The 26,594-nt window shown below is 46.4% G+C and overlaps 1 protein-coding gene and 1 pseudogene across 1 annotated transcript in view; one reads left to right on the forward strand and one right to left on the reverse strand.

Annotated features, from left to right (window-relative positions):
* Nucleotides 1-5,019: 5,019 nt before the first annotated feature.
* On the reverse strand, nucleotides 5,020-10,069 carry LOC135521068 (2-iminobutanoate/2-iminopropanoate deaminase-like; annotated as a pseudogene).
* A 376-nt stretch (nucleotides 10,070-10,445) lies between these two features.
* Nucleotides 10,446-26,594, forward strand: part of LOC135521074 (ribonucleases P/MRP protein subunit POP1-like) — a 40,884-nt gene continuing 24,735 nt past the window's right edge. The window contains 6 exon segments of the mRNA XM_064947006.1: nucleotides 10,446-10,617; nucleotides 10,757-10,949; nucleotides 10,951-11,021; nucleotides 11,271-11,446; nucleotides 11,666-11,926; nucleotides 16,279-16,366. Of these exon segments, the coding sequence (XP_064803078.1) occupies nucleotides 10,605-10,617; nucleotides 10,757-10,949; nucleotides 10,951-11,021; nucleotides 11,271-11,446; nucleotides 11,666-11,926; nucleotides 16,279-16,366 (802 nt within the window). The 5' untranslated portion in view covers nucleotides 10,446-10,604.

Raw genomic sequence — 26,594 nt, forward strand, 5'->3', positions numbered from 1 at the left:
TCTGCCACAACGATGACAGACCAGGAAGTTAAAACACACACACACTCATCTGCCACAACGATGACAGACCAGGAAGTTAAAACACACACACACTCATCTGCCACAACGATGACAGACCAGGAAGTTAAAACACACACTCACTCATCTGCCACAACGATGACAGACCAGGAAGTTAAAACACACACACACTCATCTGCCACAACGATGACAGACCAGGAAGTTAAAACACACACACACTCATCTGCCACAACGATGACAGACCAGGAAGTTAAAACACACACACACTCATCTGCCACAACGATGACAGACCAGGAAGTTAAAACACACACACACTCATCTGCCACAACGATGACAGACCAGGAAGTTAAAACACACACTCATCTGCCACAACGATGACAGACCAGCTCAGTACATATTCCTGTTAGTGTGTGTCCCAAATGGCACCTAATTCCCTGATGAGGGGATAGGGTGTAATTTCAGAGTCTTGTCACCAAAGTGCCTTCCCATCCTGGAAACATGAATGGGTCACTTTTCTTCTTCTATTGGCAATAACATTGTTAAAGAGAACTACCATGTAACCTGGAGACACCTGGGCTTCCAACCATGTAACCTGGAGACACCTGGGCTTCCAACCATGTTACCTGGAGACACCTGGGCTTCCAACCATGTAACCTGGAGACACCTGGGCTTCCAACCATGTTACCTGGAGACACCTGGGCTTCCAACCATGTTACCTGGAGACACCTGGGCTTCCTACCATGTAACCTGGAGACACCTGGGCTTCCTACCATGTAACCTGGAGACACCTGGGCTTCCAACCATGTAACCTGGAGACACCTGGGCTTCCAACCATGTTACCTGGAGACACCTGGGCTTCCAACCATGTAACCTGGAGACACCTGGGCTTCCTACCATGTAACCTGGAGACACCTGGGCTTCCAACCATGTTACCTGGAGACACCTGGGCTTCCTACCATGTAACCTGGAGACACCTGGGCTTCCAACCATGTAACCTGGAGACACCTGGGCTTCCAACTGAACTCTCTGACTCCCAATAACCAGGAGCCACCTGGGCTTTCAACTGAACTCTGACTCCCAATAACCAGGAGCCACCTGGGCTTCCAACTGAACTCTGACTCTCTCTAACAGACAGCTGTGGTGAAGCCAAACGATGCACTACTTTAGCAACAAACTGTGAAATTGAGGTTCAGAGACAGACGACACAGTCACTTTAAGGTTGTCAATACGTTGTGTTGAACAGCTTCTCGGTGGGAGAATGTTTCATAATAAATACTACTTGACATTTACTAGCTGCTCTGAAAGAGGAAGACAAACCAAACAATCTAACAACCTGTTCTGGACAAGACTGAACCCTGCTGATGTGGAACTCAATCTAACAACCTGTTCTTCTGGACTAGACTGAACCCCGCTGATCTGGAACTCAATCTAACAAACTGTTCTGGACTAGACTGAACCCTGCTGATGTGGAAGTCAATCTAACAAACTGTTCTGGACTAGACTGAACCCTGCGGATGTGGAACTCAATCTAACAACCCGTTCTCCTGGACTAGACTGAACCCCGCTGATCTGGAACTCAATCTAACAACCTGTTCTCCTGGACTAGACTGAACCCCGCTGATCTGGAACTCAATCTAACAAACTGTTCTGGACTAGACTGAACCCTGCTGATGTGGAAGTCATTAATGAATTAATGATTACTTCAATACGGTTATTTAACGGGTAGATAAGGAATACTAAGAGCGTAACAGTAGACCCGGAGTGTACAGTGTAATGTTGAGAAGAGCATTTACACTGAGTGAACAAAACATTAAGAACACCTTCCCTAATATTGAGTTGCACATGGAGTTACAAGGAGCCGTCACTTGTAGGTTTCTACTTTTTACCTGTCCTCTCTTCACCTGGGAATAGTCTGTTACCTTCATACACACACTACAGCTCCTCTACCTTCATTCACAGACCTGAGCCAACACACACTACAGCTCCTCTACCTTCATACACAGACACACTCCTGAGCCAACACACACTACAGCTCCTCTACCTTCAGACACACTCCTGAGCCAACACACTACAGCTCCTCTCCCTACATACACAGACCTGAGCCAACACACACTACAGCTCCTCTCCCTTCATACACAGGTACAGTCCTGAGCCAACACACACTACAGCTCCTCTCCCTTCATACACAGACCTGAGCCAACACACACTACAGCTCCTCTACCTTCATACACAGGTACACTCCTGAGCCAACACACACTACAGCTCCTCTCCCTTCATACACAGGTACAGTCCTGAGCCAACACACACTACAGCTCCTCTCCCTTCATACACAGACCTGAGCCAACACACACTACAGCTCCTCTACCTTCATACACAGGTACACTCCTGAGCCAACACACACTACAGCTCATCTACCTTCAGACACACTCCTGAGCCAACACACACTACAGCTCATCTACCTTCATACACAGGCACAGTCCTGAGCCAACACACACTACAGCTCATCTACCTTCATACACAGGTACACTCCTGAGCCAACACACACTACAGCTCCTCTACCTTCATACACAGGTACACTCCTGAGCCAACACACACTACAGCTCCACTCCCTTCATACACAGGCACAGTCCTGAGCCAACACACACTACAGCTCCTCTACCTTCATACACAGGTACACTCCTGAGCCAACACACACTACAGCTCCTCTACCTTCATACACAGGCACAGTCCTGAGCCAACACACACTACAGCTCCTCTCCCTTCATACACAGACACACTCCTGAGCCAACACACGCTACAGCTCCTCTACCTTCATACACAGGTACACCCCTGAGCCAACACACACTACAGCTCCTCTCCCTTCATACACAGGCACAGTCCTGAGCCAACACACACTACAGCTCCTCTACCTTCATACACAGGCACAGTCCTGAGCCAACACACACTACAGCTCCTCTCCCTTCAGACACACTCCTGAGCCAACACACACTACAGCTCCTCTACCTTCATACACAGGCACACTCCTGAGCCAACACACACTACAGCTCCTCTACCTTCATACACAGGTACACTCCTGAGCCAACACACACTACAGCTCCTCTACCTTCATACACAGGCACACTCCTGAGCCAACACACACTACAGCTCCTCTACCTTCATACACAGGCACACTCCTGAGCCAACACACACTACAGCTCCTCTCCCTTCATACACAGACACAGTCCTGAGCCAACACACACTACAGCTCCTCTACAACCACCTCCGGCAGGAATGCAAAAGATTAAAGAATGGTCCTGGTGTTAGATAAGACAGCCACAGGAGTCTGGCTCATCCTGAACAACAACTCTGGAGTCTCTGAATACCGAGCTGGCATTTCCCAAAAGGTTCAGTCAGTCAACCTCCCCCTGAACTTAACAATGGCTCTGCATGCCATTGTAGAGACTGTGATTTCTAGTAGGTGTGTGACTGTGTGTGTTGGGCAATAGGATTAAAGAGGTTTGGTGTTCTTTTCTATGCCAGACCTTGAAACAGTGGTCGCTGTTCTTCTGTTGTATGGTCATTCTGATAAGAGCTTTCTGTGTTCTGCACTAAACTGTCTGGACAGTCGAAATAAAGCTTTGTTTACTAATACCTAGACTGAGTTTGGTTTGTAATTGGAGAGAGGTGGGGGGGGGGGGGGGGGGGTTGGAGCTGGAGAGAGGGGAAGGGAAGGGTTTGGTTTGGAGCTGGAGAGAGGGAAGGGTTTGGTTTGGAGCTGGAAAGAGGGGAAGGGTTTGGTTTGGAGCTGGATAGGGAGAGGGGAAGGGTTTGGTTTGGAGCTAGAGAGAGAGAGAGAGGTGGGGGTGGGGGGTTGGAGCTGGAGAGAGAGGGGAAGGGTTTGGTTTGGAGCTGGAGAGAGAGAAGGGAAGGGTTTGGTGCTGGAGAGAGAGGGAGGGGGGAGGTTGGTTTGGAGCTAGACAGGGGAAGGGTTTGGTTTGGAGCTGGAGAGAGAGAGGGGAAGGGTTTGGTTTGGAGCTGGAGAGAGGGGAAGGGTTTGGTTTGGAGCTGGAGAGAGAGAGGGAAGGGTTTGGAGCTGGGGAGAGAGAGAGGGGAAGGGTTTGGTTTGGTTTGGAGCTGGAGAGAGAGAATGGAAGGGTTTGGAGCTGGAGAGAGAGAGAAGGGAAGGGTTTGGTGCTGGAGAGAGAGAGAAGGGAAGGGTTTGGTGCTGGAGAGAGAGGGAGGGGGAGGTTGGTTTGGAGCTAGACAGGGGAAGGTTTTGGTTTGGAGCTGGATAGGGAGAGGGGAAGGGTTTGGTTTGGAGCTGGAGAGAGAGGGGAAGGGTTTGGTTTGGAGCTGGAGAGAGAGAGAGAGGGGAAGGGTTTGGTTAGGAGCTGGAGAAAGAGGGGTATCAGGCTATAATGCCATTGCAAGCAGCACACAGATGGATTCCTGTCGGACTACGCTGCTAACCCATGGCAGATCTTACAAATGCCTGGACATCAGCTAACCCACATTATATGATACCTGGACAGGTAGTTAACATATCAGCTACCCCACATTATATGATACCTGGACAGGTAGTTAACATATCAGCTAACCCACATCATATGATACCTGGACAGGTATTTCATATATCAGCTAACCCACATCATATGATACCTGGATAGGTAGTTAACGTATCAGCTAACCCACATCATATGATACCTGGATAGGTATTTCATATCAGCTAACCCACATCACCTGGTACCTGGATAGGTAGTTAACGTATCAGCGACCCCACATCATCTGATACCTGGACAGGTAGTTAACGTATCAGCGACCCCACATCATCTGATACCTGGATAGGTAGTTAACGTATCAGCTAACCCACAACATACATTGAGGCAAAAAAGTATTTAGTCAGCCACCAATTGTGCAAGTTCTCCCACTTAAAAAGATGAGAGAGGCCTGTAATTTTCATCATAGGTACACTTCAACTATGACAGACAAAATTAGAGGAAAAAAATCCAGAAAATCACAATGTAGGATTTTTTATGATTTTATTTGCAAATTATGGTGGAAAATAAGTAGTTTTATTGGACCATCTTAACCAATGGAAATTATTCACTATACGCTGGTATTGTGATGGCACGTCATTTTACGGGACATGGGAGTTGTTGATTTTTCCTGTTCTGTCGCTGACATTTAGGCTACATCAAGAGTCCTCAGTCAGAGGACCCAGAACAGCAACAGCTTCAATCTCTACAAGCCCACCCTGAGAGAGAGACACACACACACAGAGACAAAAATAGCATTCAAGTACTTCTCAGCTTTGTTGTCAGTAACATCACATGGTTAGGTTCTGTATTGCCATGGAAACAGTAATGAGCATCAGATCCTCACCCTGGGCAGAGCAGCGACCTGGTAGGCAGCCCTCGCTGGGAAGCTACTGCTGAAAACTAAAAGAGGAGAGGAACACCAACATGGTTACATACTCTGATACAAGACTTAATTAACGTCTTTATTTATATACATTTTTTTAATTTTACCCCGTTTTTTCCCCAATTTCGTTGTATCCAATTGTTTTAGTCGCTACTATCTTGTCTCATCGCTACAACTCCCGTACGGGCTGGGAAGAGGCGAAGGTCGAGAGCCATGCGTCCTCCGATACACAACCCAACCAATCCTCACTGCTTCTTAACACAGCGCGCATCCAACCCGGAAGCCAACCGCACCAATGTGTCGGAGGAAACACCGTGCACCTGGCAACCTTGGTGAGCGCACTGAGCCCGGCCCGCCACAGGAGTCACTGGTGCGCGATGAGACGAGGACATCCCTACCGGCCAAGCCCTCCCTAACCCGGACGACGCTAGGCCAGTTGTGCGTCGCCCCACGGACCTCCCGGTCGCGGCCGGTTACGACAGAGCCTGGACGCGAACCCAGAGTCTCTGGTGGCACAGCTGGCGCTGCAGTACAGCGCCCTTAACCAACATGCAGTCCAAGTTGTTAGGGAATCATTTTACGTAGACAGACACGGCTTGTCAATCAGGTCAGTGAGTTTTAGATGCTGACTGAATCTGTATGAAGGTAGGTAGCTCTACCTTTAACTCCAGTCACTGTCATGGCAGTGCTCAAACCTACTCAAGGGAAGTGCCACAAACATGATCATCCCCACCTCCCTTACAGACCATACTCAGTCTCTTGGGAAACAGTCCCACCTTGTGGACACTATGTGAAGTGCGCCTCCCTTACAGACCATACTCAGTCTCTTGGGAAACAGTCCCACCTTGTGGACACTATGTGAAGTGCGCCTCCCTTACAGACCATACTCAGTCTCTTGGGAAACAGTCCCACCTTGTGGACACTATGTGAAGTGCGCCTCCCTTACATACCATACTCAGTCTCTTGGGAAACAGTCCCACCTTGTGGACACTATTTGAAGTTCCAGATAACCGTCAGAATACATATCAGCATAACAAAACAAGGACATGAATATTCAAAGGATTCAACAAGAAGGATCCCAACAACATGAATATTCAGAGGATTCAACAAGAAGGATCCCAACAACATGAATATTCAACAGGAAGGATCCCAACAACATGAATATTCAACAGGAAGGATCCCAACAACAGAGAAACTTACATGTTTTATAGACATCATTCACACTGACGAAGTCATTCATGTCAGCCAAAAGAACCGTGGTTTTCACGACTGTGGGAAAAGAAAACAAATCAGGAAATTAATGGTTTTGCTAGATACATTTTATAAACATCTAATATAAGTTTTTATACATTTAAAAACATAACTTACCACTGTCATATCCACACCCTGCTTCCTTCAGGATCTCCCCCATGTTTACCAGAGCCTGTGGTTTGGAGAGAGAGAGAGAGAGACAGAGAGAGACAGAGAGAGAGGAGAAAGGGTTTGATCTCCCTCATGTTTACCAGTTAACTGCCTTGTTCAGGGGAACAGTGGGTTAACTGCGTTGTTCAGGGGAACAGTGGGTTAACTGCCTTGTTCGGGGGAACAGTGGGTTAACTGGTCTAGTGGGTTAACTGGTCTAGGAACAGTGGGTTAACTGGTCTAGGAACAGTGGGTTAACTGGTCTAGGAACAGTGGGTTAACTGGTCTAGGAACAGTGGGTTAACTGCCTTGTTCAGGGGCAGAATGACAGATTCTAGCCACTAGGCTACCCTGCCGCCTCTACGCTCTAGCCACTAGGCTACCCTGCCGCCTCTACGCTCTAGCCACTAGGCTACCCTGCCGCCTCTACGCTCTAGCCACTAGGCTACCCTGCCGCCTCTACGCTCTAGCCACTAGGCTACCCCTGCCGCCTCTACGCTCTAGCCACTAGGCTACCCTGCCGCCTCTACGCTCTAGCCACTAGGCTACCCTGCCGCCTCTACGCTCTAGCCACTAGGCTACCCTGCCGCCTCTACGCTCTAGCCACTAGGCTACCCTGCCGCCTCTACGCTCTAGCCACTAGGCTACCCTGCCGCCTCTACGCTCTAGCCACTAGGCTACCCTGCCGCCTCTACGCTCTAGCCACTAGGCTACCCTGCCGCCTCTACGCTCTAGCCACTAGGCTACCCTGCCGCCTCTACGCTCTAGCCACTAGGCTACCCTGCCGCCTCTACGCTCTAGCCACTAGGCTACCCTGCCGCCTCTACGCTCTAGCCACTAGGCTACCCTGCCGCCTCTACGCTCTAGCCACTAGGCTACCCTGCCGCCTCTACGCTCTAGCCACTAGGCTACCCTGCCGCCTCTACGCTCTAGCCACTAGGCTACCCTGCCGCCTCTACGCTCTAGCCACTAGGCTACCCTGCCGCCTCTACGCTCTAGCCACTAGGCTACCCTGCCGCCTCTACGCTCTAGCCACTAGGCTACCCTGCCGCCTCTACGCTCTAGCCACTAGGCTACCCTGCCGCCTCTACGCTCTAGCCACTAGGCTACCCTGCCGCCTCTACGCTCTAGCCACTAGGCTACCCTGCCGCCTCTACGCTCTAGCCACTAGGCTACCCTGCCGCCTCTACGCTCTAGCCACTAGGCTGCCCTGCCGCCTCTACGCTCTAGCCACTAGGCTACCCTGCCGCCTCTACGCTCTAGCCACTAGGCTACCCTGCCGCCTCTACGCTCTAGCCACTAGGCTACCCTGCCGCCTCTACGCTCTAGCCACTAGGCTACCCTGCCGCCTCTACGCTCTAGCCACTGGGCTACCCTGCCGCCTCTACGCTCTAGCCACTAGGCTACCCTGCCGCCTCTACGCTCTAGCCACTAGGCTACCCTGCCGCCTCTACGCTCTAGCCACTAGGCTACCCTGCCGCCTCTACGCTCTAGCCACCAGGCTACCTGAGAAGAGATTGTTTGGGGTAATCCTATTCCTACATGTTTAATTAACTTTGATATCGAAGATGGCGCTTAAAGAGTACAGCTTCCTCCTGATTTGGCTAATACCGAGGCTCGAACCCAGGACATCGCAATCTCACCACCGATGACCCTCCTGCAGCATCTTATCCAGTCTCACCACTGATGACCGACCTCCTGAAGCATCTTATCCAGTCTCACCACTGATGACCGACCTCCTGAAGCATCTTATCTAGTCTCACCACTGATGACCGACCTCCTGAAGCATCTTATCTAGTCTCACCACTGATGACCGACCTCCTGAAGCATCTTATCTAGTCTCACCACTGATGACCGACCTCCTGAAGCATCTTATCTAGTCTCACCACTGATGACCGATCTCCTGAAGCATCTTATCTAGTCTCACCACTGACGAGTCAGCTATTCAGCAGCGCAAGTGGAAACACTTCAGTCTGAGGAGTGAGTTTCACAGATGTCCCCCCTCCCTCCATCTGCAACATCCCTGTTCTGTCTTGTGGTTGTAACTGAGAAAGAAGGTGGGGGTGGGGGGGGGTTCTCACCTGTTTGGTCTGAGCCTGGACCCCCTCCCTCCACCAGCTGACCAGAGGCAGGGTCCATCCCCAGCTGGCCTGACACGTACATGGTCCTGTCCACCACCACCGCCTGGCTGGGAGACAGAACAGCCAATATGAACACAGGACTGGACAGCTGATAAGATATGTACCAACGTGGGGCAGGTGAAATGTTGTTCTCTGTCACATTCAACATGTTATAGACACTACGACTGCTACCGAAATGAAGCAAAAAATAAGTATTTTCCATCCAGAACACAATTAACACTGTTGTTTGACTTTCCAGACATCTAAATTGATACTTTACTGCCACCTACTGGTTAAACTGAGCAACCATACTGGTGACTATTTATTTCTGATTGTCATGTAAATACAATATAGTGTGTACAATAAACAATAGGCTTTTAAAGGAACGTAGAGTGCGCAACGACAGTGCCAGTCCACAGAACGCTCCATTCCAACACATTCCCTCTGTGCCAACTCTGCCAGTCACAGGCCTTCAGTCAAAAAGCACTTTACCCTGAAATAAAACTCAAAGCTCTCTCTCCAGTTTACAGCGGCGCCACAGCTCCACCTCCCACGATTATTGGGTAAAAAGGGTGACACCCCTACCGTAACAGACCGCGAATGTCCCTTCACAGACAGAAGTGCCAATACAGCATGTGAGATTCATAGTGCCCTGCGCAGACACACGAACAACGTTTAAAATAGTTGCTTACTGAATGAATGCAAACAAGAATATACTATTCTTATATATACATAACTACTCCGGACTCAGACATTGCTCGTCCTAATATTTCTATATTCCATTATTTAACATCGTTCTCCTATACTATAGCGCCGTTGAAGATAGGAACACAGCATTTCGCTACAACCACAATAGCATCTTGCTAAATATGTGTATGCGATCAATTTGATTTGATTTGCTAAAAAAAAAAATAGTTCAACACCTTCAGATCAACAGTGTGATAAAGGCGGCACAGACCACTTACCTGTACGGCCCGATAGCTGCTGGCGCTTTAGTGGTGTTGATTATCTTCCTGATGATCGAAGACATGATTAGAATTTGACACAAAAAACTCTTCCCTTAAATCAAAGAAGTTCCTGCTCTGAAACCCGTGGAACTCTGAAATGACAGATCAGCTGGTTGAGAGCGTCTACTACCGTAAAGTCTCAACTAAACGGGCCTACAAGTTTCATTAGACCCACAATTTATATTATTGCCATCGTTGTGGGTATTGGCAGGGTACTGATTATTGCCCAAAAACCGAAATGACGCTAAATTCAAAATGTGTAATTTATTTTCTGACAATTTTGCTATTTTTTATTGACGTGACTAAATATATCTACTACATAAATAAAGTTTAAATAAAATTTAAAAAATATCTACTATATACTACGTTTCCCATGAACACAATTTAACCGGAACAAGATATACGTCATATTTATGCGGAAGAGCTGTAGACATAAATGTGAGCGCGCGGCGTGGTTTTGAAATATAACTGTTCCTCCATTCAGGATTTGAAAGTGAATATATTTTCAGTTTCCGTTACAAATACATTGTTGTGTGATGGAAGTGGATAACTTCATAACTCGTTGGCGTAGCCTGTTTGTGTCATGCAAAGTAGTCGCGTGATGTCTGCTAAGTAGCTAATTTAGCTAGCTATTCTGCCGAGGTGGAGCTTGAATGGCATGTCTTTCAAAGGTTTGCTGACAATAACATCCGATCAGTGACTGTGCAATTCACTCTTAAATCGTAGCTAGTAGCCTGCTCGTGTCCCAGGATAGGATCATTTTTGACAACACCACTAGCCTTATCAATGAGTCATGTTTATTTTCTGCAGAGCTATCAAAGATGTCTACAGCCAAGCACAGGATGCGCGATAAGAAGATGAGGAACCAGCCGATCAACGTCACCTATTCCTCCCAGAGCAGCTCACACTGGAGGAACGGAGGGGACACCCCTACAGGTCGAGGCCATGATCTGTCTCCACATCCATGGGGCCAGGGTCCTCCCACTCTGGCCATGCCCAGGGAGGGGCTGGGTCCGGGGCCACCAGAGAGAAGGACACGGGGGATACCAGCAGGCTCTGCCCACACACATCACTGGTAAGAACACTTTCCTGCATACAGTTGTCAAATGTATTTTAAATGGATGCTCATGTCTTGATGGGTTTTAAACTGATACAGGTTCTAACTGAGCACTTCTGCATGTCAATGTTGAACCAGCTGTAAATCAACAGCTTTTATTACACAATTCAAATGGCATTTAGAATTAGTAAATCATGTCTGATGCTCCAACCCATTGACTCCCAGCCAGCTTTTTGTGATGTGTGGTGCTGTGCCTCCTCTCCTCAGCCTCAGCGTTTGCCAAGGCCCGGGCTGCAGAGGTGAACGCCATGTTGATGGCCGTCACCAAGACAACAGGCAGCTCCCATGTGTTTGGAGCTCTTCCTAAACACATGAGGAGAAGAGCCATGAGTCATAACACCAAGAGACTCCCCTGCAGGCTGAGAGACATGGCCAACAACATGGTGGGTTTGTCTAAGTAACACACACAGTCACACACACACACACTTAGTCACACTTAGTCACACACGTTCCCAGTCACACACACACACACGTTCCCAGTCACATACACACTCACAGTCACTCACACACTCTCAGTCACCGGCCACACCTAGGGCCGGACCGGCCACATTACACACCAGCAGTGGCAGGTAAATATCCGGTATGTTTCCTCTCTGGTCCAGTTGGAGAAGAGTCAGAAGGCTGGTCAGAAGGTGAAGAGGGAACAGTCCAAGAGCAAGAGCCGTAAAGCCCGGCGTCGCCACGGCAACATGCTCCTGGAATTCTACCGTCGCCAGCGGAAGAGCCTGTGGCTGGAGACGCACATCTGGCACGCCAAACGCTTCCACGTGGTCAAGAGATGGGGCTACTGTCTGGGAGACAGGCCAACCTACAAGTGTTACAGAGCCTGCTACCGAGCCATGAGCTCCCACTGTCTGCTACAGGTTAGTGTCTTTACCCACGGAGGCTTGAGCTCCCACTGTCTCCTACAGGTTAGTGTCTTTACCCACGGAGGCTTGAGCTCCCACTGTCTCCTACAGGTTAGTGTCTTTACCCACGGAGGCTTGAGCTCCCACTGTCTGCTACAGGTTAGTGTCTTTACCCACGGAGCCATGAGCTCCCACTGTCTGCTACAGGTTAGTGTCTTTACCCACGGAGGCTTGAGCTCCCACTGTCTGCTACAGGTTAGTGTCTTTACCCACGGAGGCTTGAGCTCCCACTGTCTGCTACAGGTTAGTGTCTTTACCCACGGAGGCTTGAGCTCCCACTGTCTGCTACAGGTTAGTGTCTTTACCCACGGAGGCTTGAGCTCCCACCGTCTCCTACAGGTTAGTGTCTTTACCCACGGAGGCTTGAGCTCCCACTGTCTGCTACAGGTTAGTGTCTTTACCCACGGCGCCATGAGCTCCCACTGTCTGCTACAGGTTAGTGTCTTTACCCACGGAGCCTTGAGCTCCCACTGTCTGCTACAGGTTAGTGTCTTTACCCCACGGACGCTTGAGCTCCCACTGTCTGCTACAGGTTAGTGTCTTTACCCACGGAGGCTTGAGCTCCCACTGTCTCCTTCAGGTTAGTGTCTTTACCCACGGAGGCTTGAGCTCCCACTGTCTCCTACGGGTTAGTGTCTTTACCCACGGAGGCTTGAGCTCCCACTGTCTGCTACAGGTTAGTGTCTTTACCCACGGAGGCTTGAGCTCCCACTGTCTGCTACAGGTTAGTGTCTTTACCCACGGAGGCTTGAGCTCCCACTGTCTGCTACAGGTTAGTGTCTTTACCCACGGAGGCTTGAGCTCCCACCGTCTCCTACAGGTTAGTGTCTTTACCCACGGAGGCTTGAGCTCCCACTGTCTGCTACAGGTTAGTGTCTCCCACTGAGCTCCCACTGTCTGCTACAGGTTAGTGTCTTTACCCACGGAGCCATGAGCTCCCACTGTCTCCTACAGGTTAGTGTCTTTACCACGGAGGCTTGAGCTCCCACTGTCTGCTACAGGTTAGTGTCTTTACCCACGGAGCCATGAGCTCCCACTGTCTCCTACAGGTTAGTGTCTTTACCCACGGAGGCTTGAGCTCCCACTGTCTGCTACAGGTTAGTGTCTTTACCCACGGAGCCATGAGCTCCCACTGTCTGCTACAGGTTAGTGTCTTTACCCACGGAGGCTTGAGCTCCCACTGTCTGCTACAGGTTAGTGTCTTTACCCACGGAGCCAAGCTCCCACTGTCTGCTACAGGTTAGTGTCTTTACCCACGGAGCCATGAGCTCCCACTGTCTCCTACAGGTTAACCCACGGAGGCTTGAGCTCCCACTGTCTGCTACAGGTTAGTGTCTTTACCCACGGAGCCATGAGCTCCCACTGTCTGCTACAGGTTAGTGTCTTTACCCACGGAGGCTTTTTTGAGGCTGGATGTCTGGGAAGCACTTTGGGACAACTGATAGGAAGTACATTTTGATTTGATTGACTGATTTTATAGGGTCCTGTTCAATAAGGTTCGGAGTTCTCCAGACCTGGGAAAACTCTAGTTTTAAATATTCTTTGTGGAAAGTTTAAAACATCTCTGGGGGACTATTTTCAATACAGATCCCCAACAGTGAGGGACACGAATCACCTTAACATTGAGCTAGATCTAGGCAACAGTGAGGGACTTGAATCTTAACATTGAGCTAGATCTAGGTAACAGTGAGGGACACCAATCACCTTAACATTGAGCTAGATCTAGGTAACAGTGGGGGACACCAATCACCTTAACATTGAGCTAGATCTAGGTAACAGTGAGGGACACCAATCACCTTAACATTGAGCTAGATCTAGGTAACAGTGGGGGACACCAATCACCTTAACATTGAGCTAGATCTAGACAACAGTGAGGGACATGAATCTTAACATTGAGCTAGATCTAGGTAACAGTGGGGGACACCAATCACCTTAACATTGAGCTAGATCTAGGTAACAGTGGGGGACACCAATCACCTTAACATTGAGCTAGATCTAGACAACAGTGGGGGACACCAATCACCTTAACATTGAGCTAGATCTAGACAACAGTGGGGGACACCAATCACCTTAACATTGAGCTAGATCTAGGTAACAGTGGGGGACATGAATCACCTTAACATTCAAAGTACAACAGTTTCAGAATGGCTAAAACACAGGCATAATATAATATTCTTCTCATAGGTTTACTGTGGGATCTCTATAATAGTAGTCTCTGTTACAGCTCTAATAGGTTTACTGTGGGATCTCTATAATAGTAGTCTCTGTTACAGTTCTAATAGGTTTACTGTGGGATCTCTACAATAGTAGTCTCTGTAACAGTTCTAATAGGTTTACTGTGGGATCTCTACAATAGTAGTCTCTGTAACAGTTCTAATAGGTTTACTGTGGGATCTCTACAATAGTAGTCTCTGTTACAGCTCTAATAGGTTTACTGTGGGATCTCTATAATAGTAGTCTCTGTAACAGTTCTAATAGGTTTACTGTGGGATCTCTATAATAGTAGTCTCTGTTACAGTTCTAATAGGTTTACTGTGGGATCTCTATAATAGTAGTCTCTGTTACAGCTCTAATAGGTTTACTGTGGGATCTCTACAATAGTAGTCTCTGTTACAGCTCTAATAGGTTTACTGTGGGATCTCTATAATAGTAGTCTCTGTAACAGTTCTAATAGGTTTACTGTGGGATCTCTACAATAGTAGTCTCTGTAACAGCTCTAATAGGTTTACTGTGGGATCTCTACAATAGTAGTCTCTGTAACAGTTCTAATAGGTTTACTGTGGGATCTCTACAATAGTAGTCTCTGTTACAGTTCTAATAGGTTTACTGTGGGATCTCTACAATAGTAGTCTCTGTAACAGCTCTAATAGGTTTACTGTGGGATCTCTATAATAGTAGTCTCTGTTACAGCTCTAATAGGTTTACTGTGGGATCTCTATAATAGTAGTCTCTGTAACAGTTCTAATAGGTTTACTGTGGGATCTCTACAATAGTAGTCTCTGTAACAGCTCTAATAGGTTTAATGTGGGATCTCTACAGTAGTAGTCTCTGTTACAGTTCTAATAGGTTTAATGTGGGATCTCTATAATAGTAGTCTCTGTTACAGCTCTAATAGGTTTACTGTGGGATCTCTATAATAGTAGTCTCTGTTACAGCTCTAATAGGTTTACTGTGGGATCTCTATAATAGTAGTCTCTGTTACAGTTCTAATAGGTTTACTGTGGGATCTCTACAATAGTAGTCTCTGTAACAGCTCTAATAGGTTTACTGTGGGATCTCTATAATAGTAGTCTCTGTTACAGCTCTAATAGGTTTACTGTGGGATCTCTATAATAGTAGTCTCTGTAACAGTTCTAATAGGTTTACTGTGGGATCTCTACAATAGTAGTCTCTGTAACAGCTCTAATAGGTTTACTGTGGGATCTCTATAATAGTAGTCTCTGTAACAGTTCTAATAGGTTTACTGTGGGATCTCTACAATAGTAGTCTCTGTAACAGTTCTAATAGGTTTACTGTGGGATCTCTACAATAGTAGTCTCTGTTACAGTTCTAATAGGTTTACTGTGGGATCTCTACAATAGTAGTCTCTGTAACAGCTCTAATAGGTTTACTGTGGGATCTCTATAATAGTAGTCTCTGTTACAGCTCTAATAGGTTTAATGTGGGATCTCTATAATAGTAGTCTCTGTTACAGCTCTAATAGGTTTACTGTGGGATCTCTATAATAGTAGTCTCTGTTACAGCTCTAATAGGTTTACTGTGGGATCTCTATAATAGTAGTCTCTGTAACAGTTCTAATAGGTTTACTGTGGGATCTCTACAATAGTAGTCTCTGTAACAGCTCTAATAGGTTTAATGTGGGATCTCTACAGTAGTAGTCTCTGTTACAGTTCTAATAGGTTTAATGTGGGATCTCTATAATAGTAGTCTCTGTTACAGTTCTAATAGGTTTACTGTGGGATCTCTACAATAGTAGTCTCTGTAACAGCTCTAATAGGTTTACTGTGGGATCTCTACAATAGTAGTCTCTGTTACAGCTCTAATAGGTTTACTGTGGGATCTCTACAATAGTAGTCTCTGTAAAGTGTATATAATAAATTAAAAGTGTTTTCTACTCAGGTCTGGTGTTCACATGGTATGAACATGAGCGACAACCACTTTTAAATGTTTGCTTTGTGATCAGATATGAATACAGCATTTTGGTAAATTTGTCTTTTTGCGGTTTCCAAAGAGTAAAATCATATTTTGATGTGTTAGAGGATTCACTTTGGATTCACTTTGGGTTACATACTGCCCCCCCCCCCCAGGACATGTCGTACTACTGCTGTGTGGAGTTACAGGGGCCAGGGGATCAGCTGTTAGCTGCTCTTTCTAAGCTGACCAGCAAGGAAACTGGTAAGTACTTGCTTTCCTGCACCTGTTCCTACTCCTCTTCCTTCACCTGTTCCTACTCCTCTTCCTTCACCTGTTCCTTCACCTGTTCCTTCACCTGTTCCTTCACCTGTTCCTTCACCTCTTCCTACTCCTCTTCCTACTCCTCTTCCTACTCCTCTTCCTTCACCTGTTCCTACTCCTGTTCCTACTCCTGTTCCTTCTCCTGTTCCTACTCCTGTTCCTACTCCTCTTCCTTCACCTGTTCCTACTCCTGTTCCTACTCCTCTTCCTGCACCTGTTCCTGTTCCTTCACCTGTTCCTTCTCCTGTTCCTACTCCTGTTCCTACTCCTCTTCCTTCACCTGTTCCTACTCCTCTTCCTTCACCTGTTCCTACTCCTCTTCCTTCACCTGTTCCTACTCTTCTTCCTTCACCTGTTCCTACTCCTGTTCCTACTCCTCTTCCTTCACCTGTTCCTACTCCTCTTCCTTCACCTGTTCCTACTCCTGTTCCTACTCCTCTTCCTGCACCTGTTCCTGTTCCTTCACCTGTTCCTACTCCTCTTCCTTCACCTGTTCCTGTTCCTACTCCTGTTCCTACTCCTCTTCCTTCACCTGTTCCTACTCCTCTTCCTTCACCTGTTCCTACTCCTGTTCCAACTCCTCTTCCTGCACCTGTTCCTGTTCCTTCACCTGTTCCTTCTCCTGTTCCTACTCCTGTTCCTACTCCTCTTCCTTCACCTGTTCCTACTCCTCTTCCTACTCCTCTTCCTTCACCTGTTCCTACTCCTCTTCCTTCACCTGTTCCTACTCCTGTTCCTACTCCTCTTCCTGCACCTGTTCCTGTTCCTTCACCTGTTCCTACTCCTGTTCCTACTCCTCTTCCTTCACCTGTTCCTGTTCCTACTCCTCTTCCTTCACCTGTTCCTACTCCTGTTCCTACTCCTCTTCCTTCACCTGTTCCTGTTCCTACTCCTGTTCCTACTCCTCTTCCTTCACCTGTTCCTTCACCTGTTCCTACTCCTCTTCCTTCACCTGTTCCTTCACCTGTTCCTACTCCTCTTCCTTCACCTGTTCCTTCACCTGTTCCTACTCCTCTTCCTTCACCTGTTCCTACTCCTCTTCCTTCACCTGTTCCTACTCCTGTTCCTACTCCTGTTCCTACTCCTCTTCCTTCACCTGTTCCTTCACCTGTTCCTACTCCTCTTCCTTCACCTGTTCCTACTCCTCTTCCTTCACCTGTTCCTACTCCTGTTCCTACTCCTGTTCCTACTCCTCTTCCTTCACCTGTTCCTACTCCTCTTCCTTCACCTGTTCCTACTCCTGTTCCTACTCCTCTTCCTGCACCTGTTCCTACTCCTCTTCCTTCACCTGTTCCTACTCCTCTTCCTGCACCTGTTCCTACTCCTCTTCCTTCACCTGTTCCTACTCCTCTTCCTTCACCTGTTCCTACTCCTCTTCCTTCACCTGTTCCTACTCCTGTTCCTACTCCTCTTCCTTCACCTGTTCCTACTCCTCTTCCTGTTCCTGTTCCTTCACCTGTTCCTACTCCTCTTCCTACTCCTGTTCCTGTTCCTACTCCTGCTCATTCTGACATCTTGGGGAGAGGAGTGTTGTAAGCTAAACATATTATAGGACACGGACCTAGGAAGCCTGAGCTTATTCAGTAGTCTCGTTGTATTTGAACATCTTGGCCTGTTATCATCTCCACCTGGCACAGCCAGAAGAGGACTGGCCACCGCACATACCCAGAGAGGAACCAGGCTTTCTTCCTAGGTTCTGGCCTTTCTAGGGAGTTTTTCCAAGCCACCTTGCTTCTACACCTGCATTGCTTTCTGTTTGGGGTTTTAGGCTGGGTTTCTGTACAGCACTTTGAGATATCAGCTGATGTAAGAAGGGCTTTATAAATACATTTGATTAATTGATTGATTGTATTACCACCGATCGTACATTTATTGTAAATGGTACGTCCCGGAAGGTAAGCCCGTGGGGTCGTAGAGTATGGATACATTGATATGCTTGTGTACGGTAGGGTGATGGGAGGTTGTCTGTACGTTCTGGAGGAGAGCCACAGGAGGGAATGTGGACTGTGATGGGAGGTTGTCTGTACGTTCTGGAGGAGAGCCACATTCATGGTCAGAAAAGAAAGAAAAAAGGGGGAAAAGCTAGGAGACGGGGGAGCTCTAGGAGACGGGGGAGCTCTAGGAGACGGGGGAGCTCTAGGAGACGGGGAGCTCTAGGAGACGGGGGAGCTCTAGGAGACGGGGGAGCTCTAGGAGACGGGGGAGCTCTAGCAAAGCCATGGATGTGCTAGAAGAAGTGCTCAACAAATCTACCAATTTGTCTGGAATATGGAGATAATGTAGCAAACAGGATCTAATGGGTCAGAATTTCCCTGCTGACGGAACATTCCGATGTAATAGATAATTCAGATGGTGTTGGAACAATGTAATAGATAATTCACATGGTGTTGGGACAATGTAATAGATAATTCAGATTGTGTTGGGACAATGTAATAGATAATTCAGATGGTTTTGGAACAATGTAATAGATAATTCAGATGGTGTTGGTTCAATGTAATAGATAATTCAGATGGTGTTGGGACAATGTAATAGATAATTCAGATTGTGTTGGGACAATGTAATAGATAATTCAGATGGTGTTGGAACAATGTAATAGATAATTCAGATGGTGTTGGTTCAATGTAATAGATAATTCAGATGGTGTTGGGACAATGTAATAGATAATTCAGATGGTGTTGGTTCAATGTAATAGATAATTCACATGGTGTTGGTTCAATGTAATAGATAATTCAGATGGTGTTGGGACAATGTAATAGATAATTCAGATGGTGTTGGGACAATGTAATAGATCATTTAGATGGTTTTGGAACAATGTAATAGATAATTCAGATGGTGTTGGAACAATGTAATAGATAATATGTTGTGAGTCGGTCAGTTGGTGCTGTGTCTGATTTAATTACATACTCACACCGGTTATGAGTATCTGTTAGTGGTGTTAACACCGTGTCTGATTTAATTACGTGGCGTCTTTAGTAGGTTCTTCACGGGTTAGACAGGATTCACCTTAAAGGGCACACAAATGATATTTCCTGTATCTGTCAGAGTTTTGGGTCCCCACATGTAAGTTCTCCGGATAAGAAATGTAGTGAGGAAACCCGACGTAAACCTGGTACACAGAATGTTTTTTTTTTAAATGTCTTTAAATAATGAGTCTGAAGTACAGGGAAAGAGAAGGGACTCGCTTAATGGTGTTGAATGACCTCTGACCTCTGTTCTGACTTCCTGGTGAGGCCCGATCACCCTCACTAGAAAGGCTAGAGAACATTCAGCATAATGTTTTGGTTGATTTTGTCTTCCATACAAATCTCAGCAGGATTGGGGTCAGCTGTATGGTATGGGATTTCTCCCTGAAGGTTCGTTCTCTAACTCCCTGACCCTGTGAGGTCACCAAGATAAGGGAGTAGAAGCTACATTTCAACAGTGTTTTTGTTATGCTCTTTTGACATTTTGTCTCAAATGTTTTTATTAAGAAAGCTGTGAATGTAGTAATTTGTCTGGATTTTCTGAATCAGAAAAGCCCTAAACTGTTCTAGCCTGGCCTCTCTTGAGGTTATGGCAATAGTGACTCTAGATTCATGGAAGGGTTAATTCGACAGAGAACAGTGTGAGGCTCACCCCCTCTAACCGGATGAAGTAATAGTGACAATGGCGTTCACTGCGGCCCCGTCCTGCACCACTTCTACCTGAGTCCGAGCCAGTAACCTGTATACGGGAGGCAGGAGTGCGGCATGAGTCCTGAGACCGTACATGTGGAGTGAGCACTAAGGACTGTCATTCTAAATTTGGGTTGAATCATTTATCAATAGTTCTAATTATGATTTGGAAAGAGAGCTCTGCCCCGTGCTTCTACATCTGCATTGCTTGCTGTTTGGGGGGTTTTAGGCTGGGTTTCTGTACAGCACTTTGAGACATCAGCTGATGTACGAAGGGCTTTATAAATACATGTATTCGATGCACCGTAAGGAGAGCACAGAGTGAGGAGGGCACACTGTTCATCCTGCAAGTGGTTTCTGAAACCAATTAAATATTTGTAAGAATCCATTGAGTCTAAGGAGGATTTCCTCCCAGGGAGCCTTCTCTTTTCATGTCCCCTGAGAGGGAGGCGATCAGACAACCCACTATATGGCAGCTCGGGCGAATTGGGACTTTGATACTAGGGGCTTTGTTTGACACACGAGGATGAAGACTGGGTCAAAGTGAGTGGGATAGCCAACGGGAACACACGATCAGTCTCTCTTCGCTGTTCCAGTCCGATATGTTTTCCAGGTGGCGTGGAACATGTGAGTGATCACTGTTCCAGTCCGATATGTGTTCCAGGTGGCGTGGAACATGTGAGTGATCACTGTTCCAGTCCGATATGTGTTCCAGGTGGCGTGGAACATGTGAGTGATCACTGTTCCAGTCCAATATGTTTTCCAGGTGGCGTGGAACATGTGAGTGATCGCTGTTCCAGTCCGATGTGTTTTCCAGGTGGCGTGGAACATGTGAGTGATCGCTGTTCCAGTCCAATATGTTTTCCAGGTGGCGTGGAACATGTGAGTGATCACTGTTCCAGTCCAATATGTTTTCCAGGTGACGTGGAACATGTGAGTGATCGCTGTTCCAGATGAGGGGTTGTTGGAAATGGACTAATTGTCTTTTAGTGTGTTCATAACAATATAATTGGCCGAGCAGTAGGGATAAACATGTTATGGGTTCGATGGAATGATCTAGGTGCAAGGGCATTTGAGGCCGGAGGCTTAAGTACATCGTGTCTAAGACAGTGTTTCCACGAGGGTGTTAGTGATTCTGGCAGGACCGATATCCGTGCATTCTCTGGAGTCCCAACAACCAAGGCGTTGACGTTACAGGAAATTGGGGAAAGCGGAATTGAAAATGACTGGTGGTGGGGTGAGGCTCATGCATTAGGGAAGTGAGTAATAGAGTCGCTGGGGAACGATACCACATCTCTGTGTAAAGTGAAATCATTGAATAGCTCGTAGTAGAGGAAGGACGGCTCACTGTACACAATATAGAGACTGATATGAAGACTAGTTGAACGCCACACATACTCAGATCATGGTGAGAGGAGCAGAGAGGGTGTTGTCATTTCAGACACTGTTGGCAACTTTTTTAGTGAGGGGGTTCATCGAAGAAAGTACAACTCTTAAAAGACTAGCTACAGATTCCTGTAGACAGGAAGTCACCTCACCAGAAAGACTAGCTACAGATCCCTGTAGACAGGAAGCCACCTCACCAGAAGGACTAGCTACAGATCCCTGTAGACAGGAAGCCACCTCACCAGAAGGACTAGCTACAGATCCCTGTAGACAGGAAGCCACCTCGCCAGAAAGACTAGCTACAGATCCCTGTAGACAGGAAGCCACCTCACCAGAAGGACTAGCTACAGATCCCTGTAGACAGGAAGCCAACTCACCAGAAGGACTAGCTATAGATCCCTGTAGACAGGAAGCCACCTCACCAGAAGGACTAGCTACAGATCCCTGTAGACAGGAAGCCAACTCACCAGAAGGGAAGTTCTCTGTAATAATAGCATCTCCTGCAGAGTGAGATTTAAGAAACATGAGACTGAGTGTTCTGTTGGATATTCTTCCAGCAACACTAATCTCTTCGTCCGTTTATAACAGCCAGCATTTGGATTGGGTGACGGTCGAGGGAAGGTGTCTCAAGGTGGGATTGGGTGACGGTCGAGGGAAGGTGTGTCAAGGTGGGATTGGGTGACGGTCGAGGGAAGGTGGGATTGGGTGACGATAACACGACGGTGTCAGAAGGTGACTGCTTATCAACCATTGGGACCCAAAGTGTACACTGTAATGTGGATGTTCACAAAGGGGTGTAAGATCGGCCTTGGGATGAGAGGTGTATTCCTACCCTGACAACAGGGAATATTTATCCACTGATACCGACTGTAGCAGAACATAGGATGTCATTTGCGATGTTGGGAGACGGGTAGGGAGCGTCTGATAGGTTCAGTCCTAGATCTATCAGTGAAACCATAGGAGACGGGTAGGGAGCGTCTGATAGGTTCAGTCCTAGATCTATCAGTGAAACCATAGGAGACGGGTAGGGAGCGTCTGAAATGTTCAGTCCTAGATCTATCAGTGAAACCATAGGAGACGGGTAGGGAGCGTCTGATAGGTTCAGTCCTAGATCTATCGGTGAAACCATAGGAGACTGGTAGGGAGCATCTGAAATGTTCAGTCCTAGATCTATCGGTGAAACCATAGGAGACTGGTAGGGAGCGTCTGATAGGTTCAGTCCTAGATCTATCAGTGAAACCATGGGAGACGGGTAGGGAGCGTCTGAAAAGTTCAGTCCTAGATCTATCAGTGAAACCATAGGAGACTGGTAGGGAGCGTCTGATAGGTTCAGTCCTAGATTTATCAGTGAAACCATGGGAGACGGGTAGGGAGCGTCTGATAGGTTCAGTCCTAGATCTATCGGTGAAACCATAGGAGACTGGTAGGGAGCGTCTGATAGGTTCAGTCCTAGATCTATCAGTGAAACCATAGGAGACGGGTAGGGAGCATCTGAAATGTTCAGTCCTAGATCTATCAGTGAAACCATAGGAGACGGGTAGGGAGCGTCTGATAGGTTCAGTCCTAGATCTATCAGTGAAACCATAGGAGACGGGTAGGGAGCGTCTGAAAAGTTCAGTCCTAGATCTATCAGTGAAACCATAGGAGACGGGTAGGGAGCGTCTGAAAAGTTCAGTCCTAGATCTATCAGTGAAACCATAGGAGACGGGTAGGGAGCGTCTGAAAAGTTCAGTCCTAGATCTATCAGTGAAACCATAGGAGACGGGTAGGGAGCGTCTGATAGATCAAGGACTGAACCTATCAGTGAAACCATAGGAGACGGGTAGGGAGCGTCTGAAAAGTTCAGTCCTAGATCTATCAGTGAAACCATAGGAGACGGGTAGGGAGCGTCTGAAATGTTCAGTCCTAGATCTATCAGTGAACCACAAAGGCAATAGGAGATCAGGAGACTGATTCAATGCAATAGCTTTTCTCACAGCAGTGGCTGTAGGGACTAACTGAAGGAGCAGAAGTAGTGTAGCTATTCTCACAGCAGTGGCTGTAGGGACTAACTGAAGGAGCAGAAGTAGTGTTGCTATTCTCACAGCAGTGGCTGTAGGGACTAACTGAAGGAGCAGAAGTAGTGTTGCTATTCTCACAGCAGTGGCTGTAGGGACTAACTGAAGGAGCAGAAGTAGTGTTGCTATTCTCACAGCAGTGGCTGTAGGGACAAACTGAAGGAGCAGAAGTAGTGTTGCTATTCTCACAGCAGTGGCTGTAGGGACTAACTGAAGGAGCAGAAGTAGTGTTGCTATTCTCACAGCAGTGGCTGTAGGGACTAACTGAAGGAGCAGAAGTAGTGTTGCTATTCTCACAGCAGTGACAGTATGGAACTGGGCTATAGTAACTATAGTGACAGTATGGAACTGGGCTATAGTAACTATAGTAACAGTATGGAACTGGACTATAGTAACTATAGTGACAGTATGGAACTGGGCTATAGTAACTATAGTGACAGTATGGAACTGGACTATAGTAACAGCATGGAACTGGACTATAGTAACAGTGTGGAACTGGGCTATAGTAACTATAGTAACAGCATGGAACTGGACTATAGTAACTATAGTGACAGTATGGAACTGGGCTATAGTAACTATAGTGACAGTATGGAACTGGGCTATAGTAACTATAGTAACAGCATGGAACTGGACTATAGTAACTATAGTGACAGTATGGAACTGGGCTATAGTAACTATAGTGACAGTATGGAACTGGACTATAGTAACTATAGTAACAGCATGGAACTGGACTATAGTAACAGCATGGAACTGGACTATAGTAACTATAGTAACAGTATGGAACTGGACTATAGTAACTATAGTGACCGTATGGAACTGGGCTATAGTAACTATAGTGACAGTATGGAACTGGACTATAGTAACTATAGTAACAGTATGGAACTGGATTATAGTAACAGCATGGAACTGGACTATAGTAACAGTGTGGAACTGGGCTATAGTAACTATAGTAACAGCATGGAACTGGACTATAGTAACAGTGTGGAACTGGGCTATAGTAACTATAGTAACAGTATGGAACTGGACTATAGTAACTATAGTAACAGTATGGAACTGGACTATAGTAACTATAGTGACCGTATGGAACTGGGCTATAGTAACTATAGTGACAGTATGGAACTGGACTATAGTAACAGCATGGAACTGGACTATAGTAACTATAGTGACCGTATGGAACTGGACTATAGTAACTATAGTAACAGCATGGAACTGGACTATAGTAGCAGTATGGAACTGGACTATAGTAACTATAGTGACAGTATGGAACTGGGCTATAGTAACTATAGTAACAGCATGGAACTGGACTATAGTAACAGTATGGAACTGGACTATAGTAACAGCATGGAACTGGACTATAGTGACAGTATGGAACTGGACTATAGTAACTATAGTGACCGTATGGAACTGGACTATAGTGACAGTATGGAACTGGACTATAGTAACCATAGTAACAGCATGGAACTGGACTATAGTAACTATAGTGACAGTATGGAACTGGGCTATAGTAACAGCATGGAACTGGACTATAGTAACAGCATGGAACTGGACTATAGTAACTATAGTGACAGTATGGAACTGGGCTATAGTAACTATAGTGACAGCATGGAACTGGACTATAGTAACTATAGTGACAGTATGGAACTGGGCTATAGTAACTATAGTGACAGTATGGAACTGGACTATAGTAACTATAGTAACAGCATGGAACTGGACTATAGTAACAGTGTGGAACTGGGCTATAGTAACTATAGTAACAGTATGGAACTGGACTATAGTAACTATAGTGACAGTATGGAACTGGGCTATAGTAACTATAGTGACAGTATGGAACTGGGCTATAGTAACTATAGTGACAGTATGGAACTGGGCTATAGTAACTATAGTGACAGTATGGAACTGGACTATAGTAACTATAGTGACCGTATGGAACTGGGCTATAGTAACTATAGTGACAGTATGGAACTGGACTATAGTAACTATAGTGACAGTATGGAACTGGACTATAGTAACTATAGTAACAGCATGGAACTGGACTATAGTAACAGTGTGGAACTGGGCTATAGTAACTATAGTAACAGCATGGAACTGGACTATAGTAACAGTGTGGAACTGGGCTATAGTAACTATAGTAACAGCATGGAACTGGACTATAGTAACTATAGTAACAGTATGGAACTGGACTATAGTAACTATAGTGACCGTATGGAACTGGGCTATAGTAACTATAGTGACAGTATGGAACTGGACTATAGTAACAGTATGGAACTGGACTATAGTAACTATAGTGACCGTATGGAACTGGGCTATAGTAACTATAGTGACAGTATGGAACTGGACTATAGTAACAGCATGGAACTGGACTATAGTAACTATAGTGACCGTATGGAACTGGACTATAGTAACTATAGTAACAGCATGGAACTGGACTATAGTAGCAGTATGGAACTGGACTATAGTAACTATAGTGACAGTATGGAACTGGGCTATAGTAACTATAGTAACAGCATGGAACTGGACTATAGTAACAGTATGGAACTGGACTATAGTAACAGCATGGAACTGGACTATAGTGACAGTATGGAACTGGACTATAGTAACTATAGTGACCGTATGGAACTGGACTATAGTGACAGTATGGAACTGGACTATAGTAACCATAGTAACAGCATGGAACTGGACTATAGTAACTATAGTGACAGTATGGAACTGGGCTATAGTAACAGCATGGAACTGGACTATAGTAACAGCATGGAACTGGACTATAGTAACTATAGTGACAGTATGGAACTGGGCTATAGTAACTATAGTGACAGCATGGAACTGGACTATAGTAACTATAGTGACAGTATGGAACTGGGCTATAGTAACTATAGTGACAGTATGGAACTGGACTATAGTAACTATAGTAACAGCATGGAACTGGACTATAGTAACAGTGTGGAACTGGGCTATAGTAACTATAGTAACAGTATGGAACTGGACTATAGTAACTATAGTGACAGTATGGAACTGGGCTATAGTAACTATAGTGACAGTATGGAACTGGGCTATAGTAACTATAGTGACAGTATG

The sequence above is a fragment of the Oncorhynchus masou genome, chromosome 29 (assembly GCF_036934945.1).
Source record: "Oncorhynchus masou masou isolate Uvic2021 chromosome 29, UVic_Omas_1.1, whole genome shotgun sequence".
Taxonomy (NCBI): Eukaryota; Metazoa; Chordata; class Actinopteri; order Salmoniformes; family Salmonidae; genus Oncorhynchus; species Oncorhynchus masou.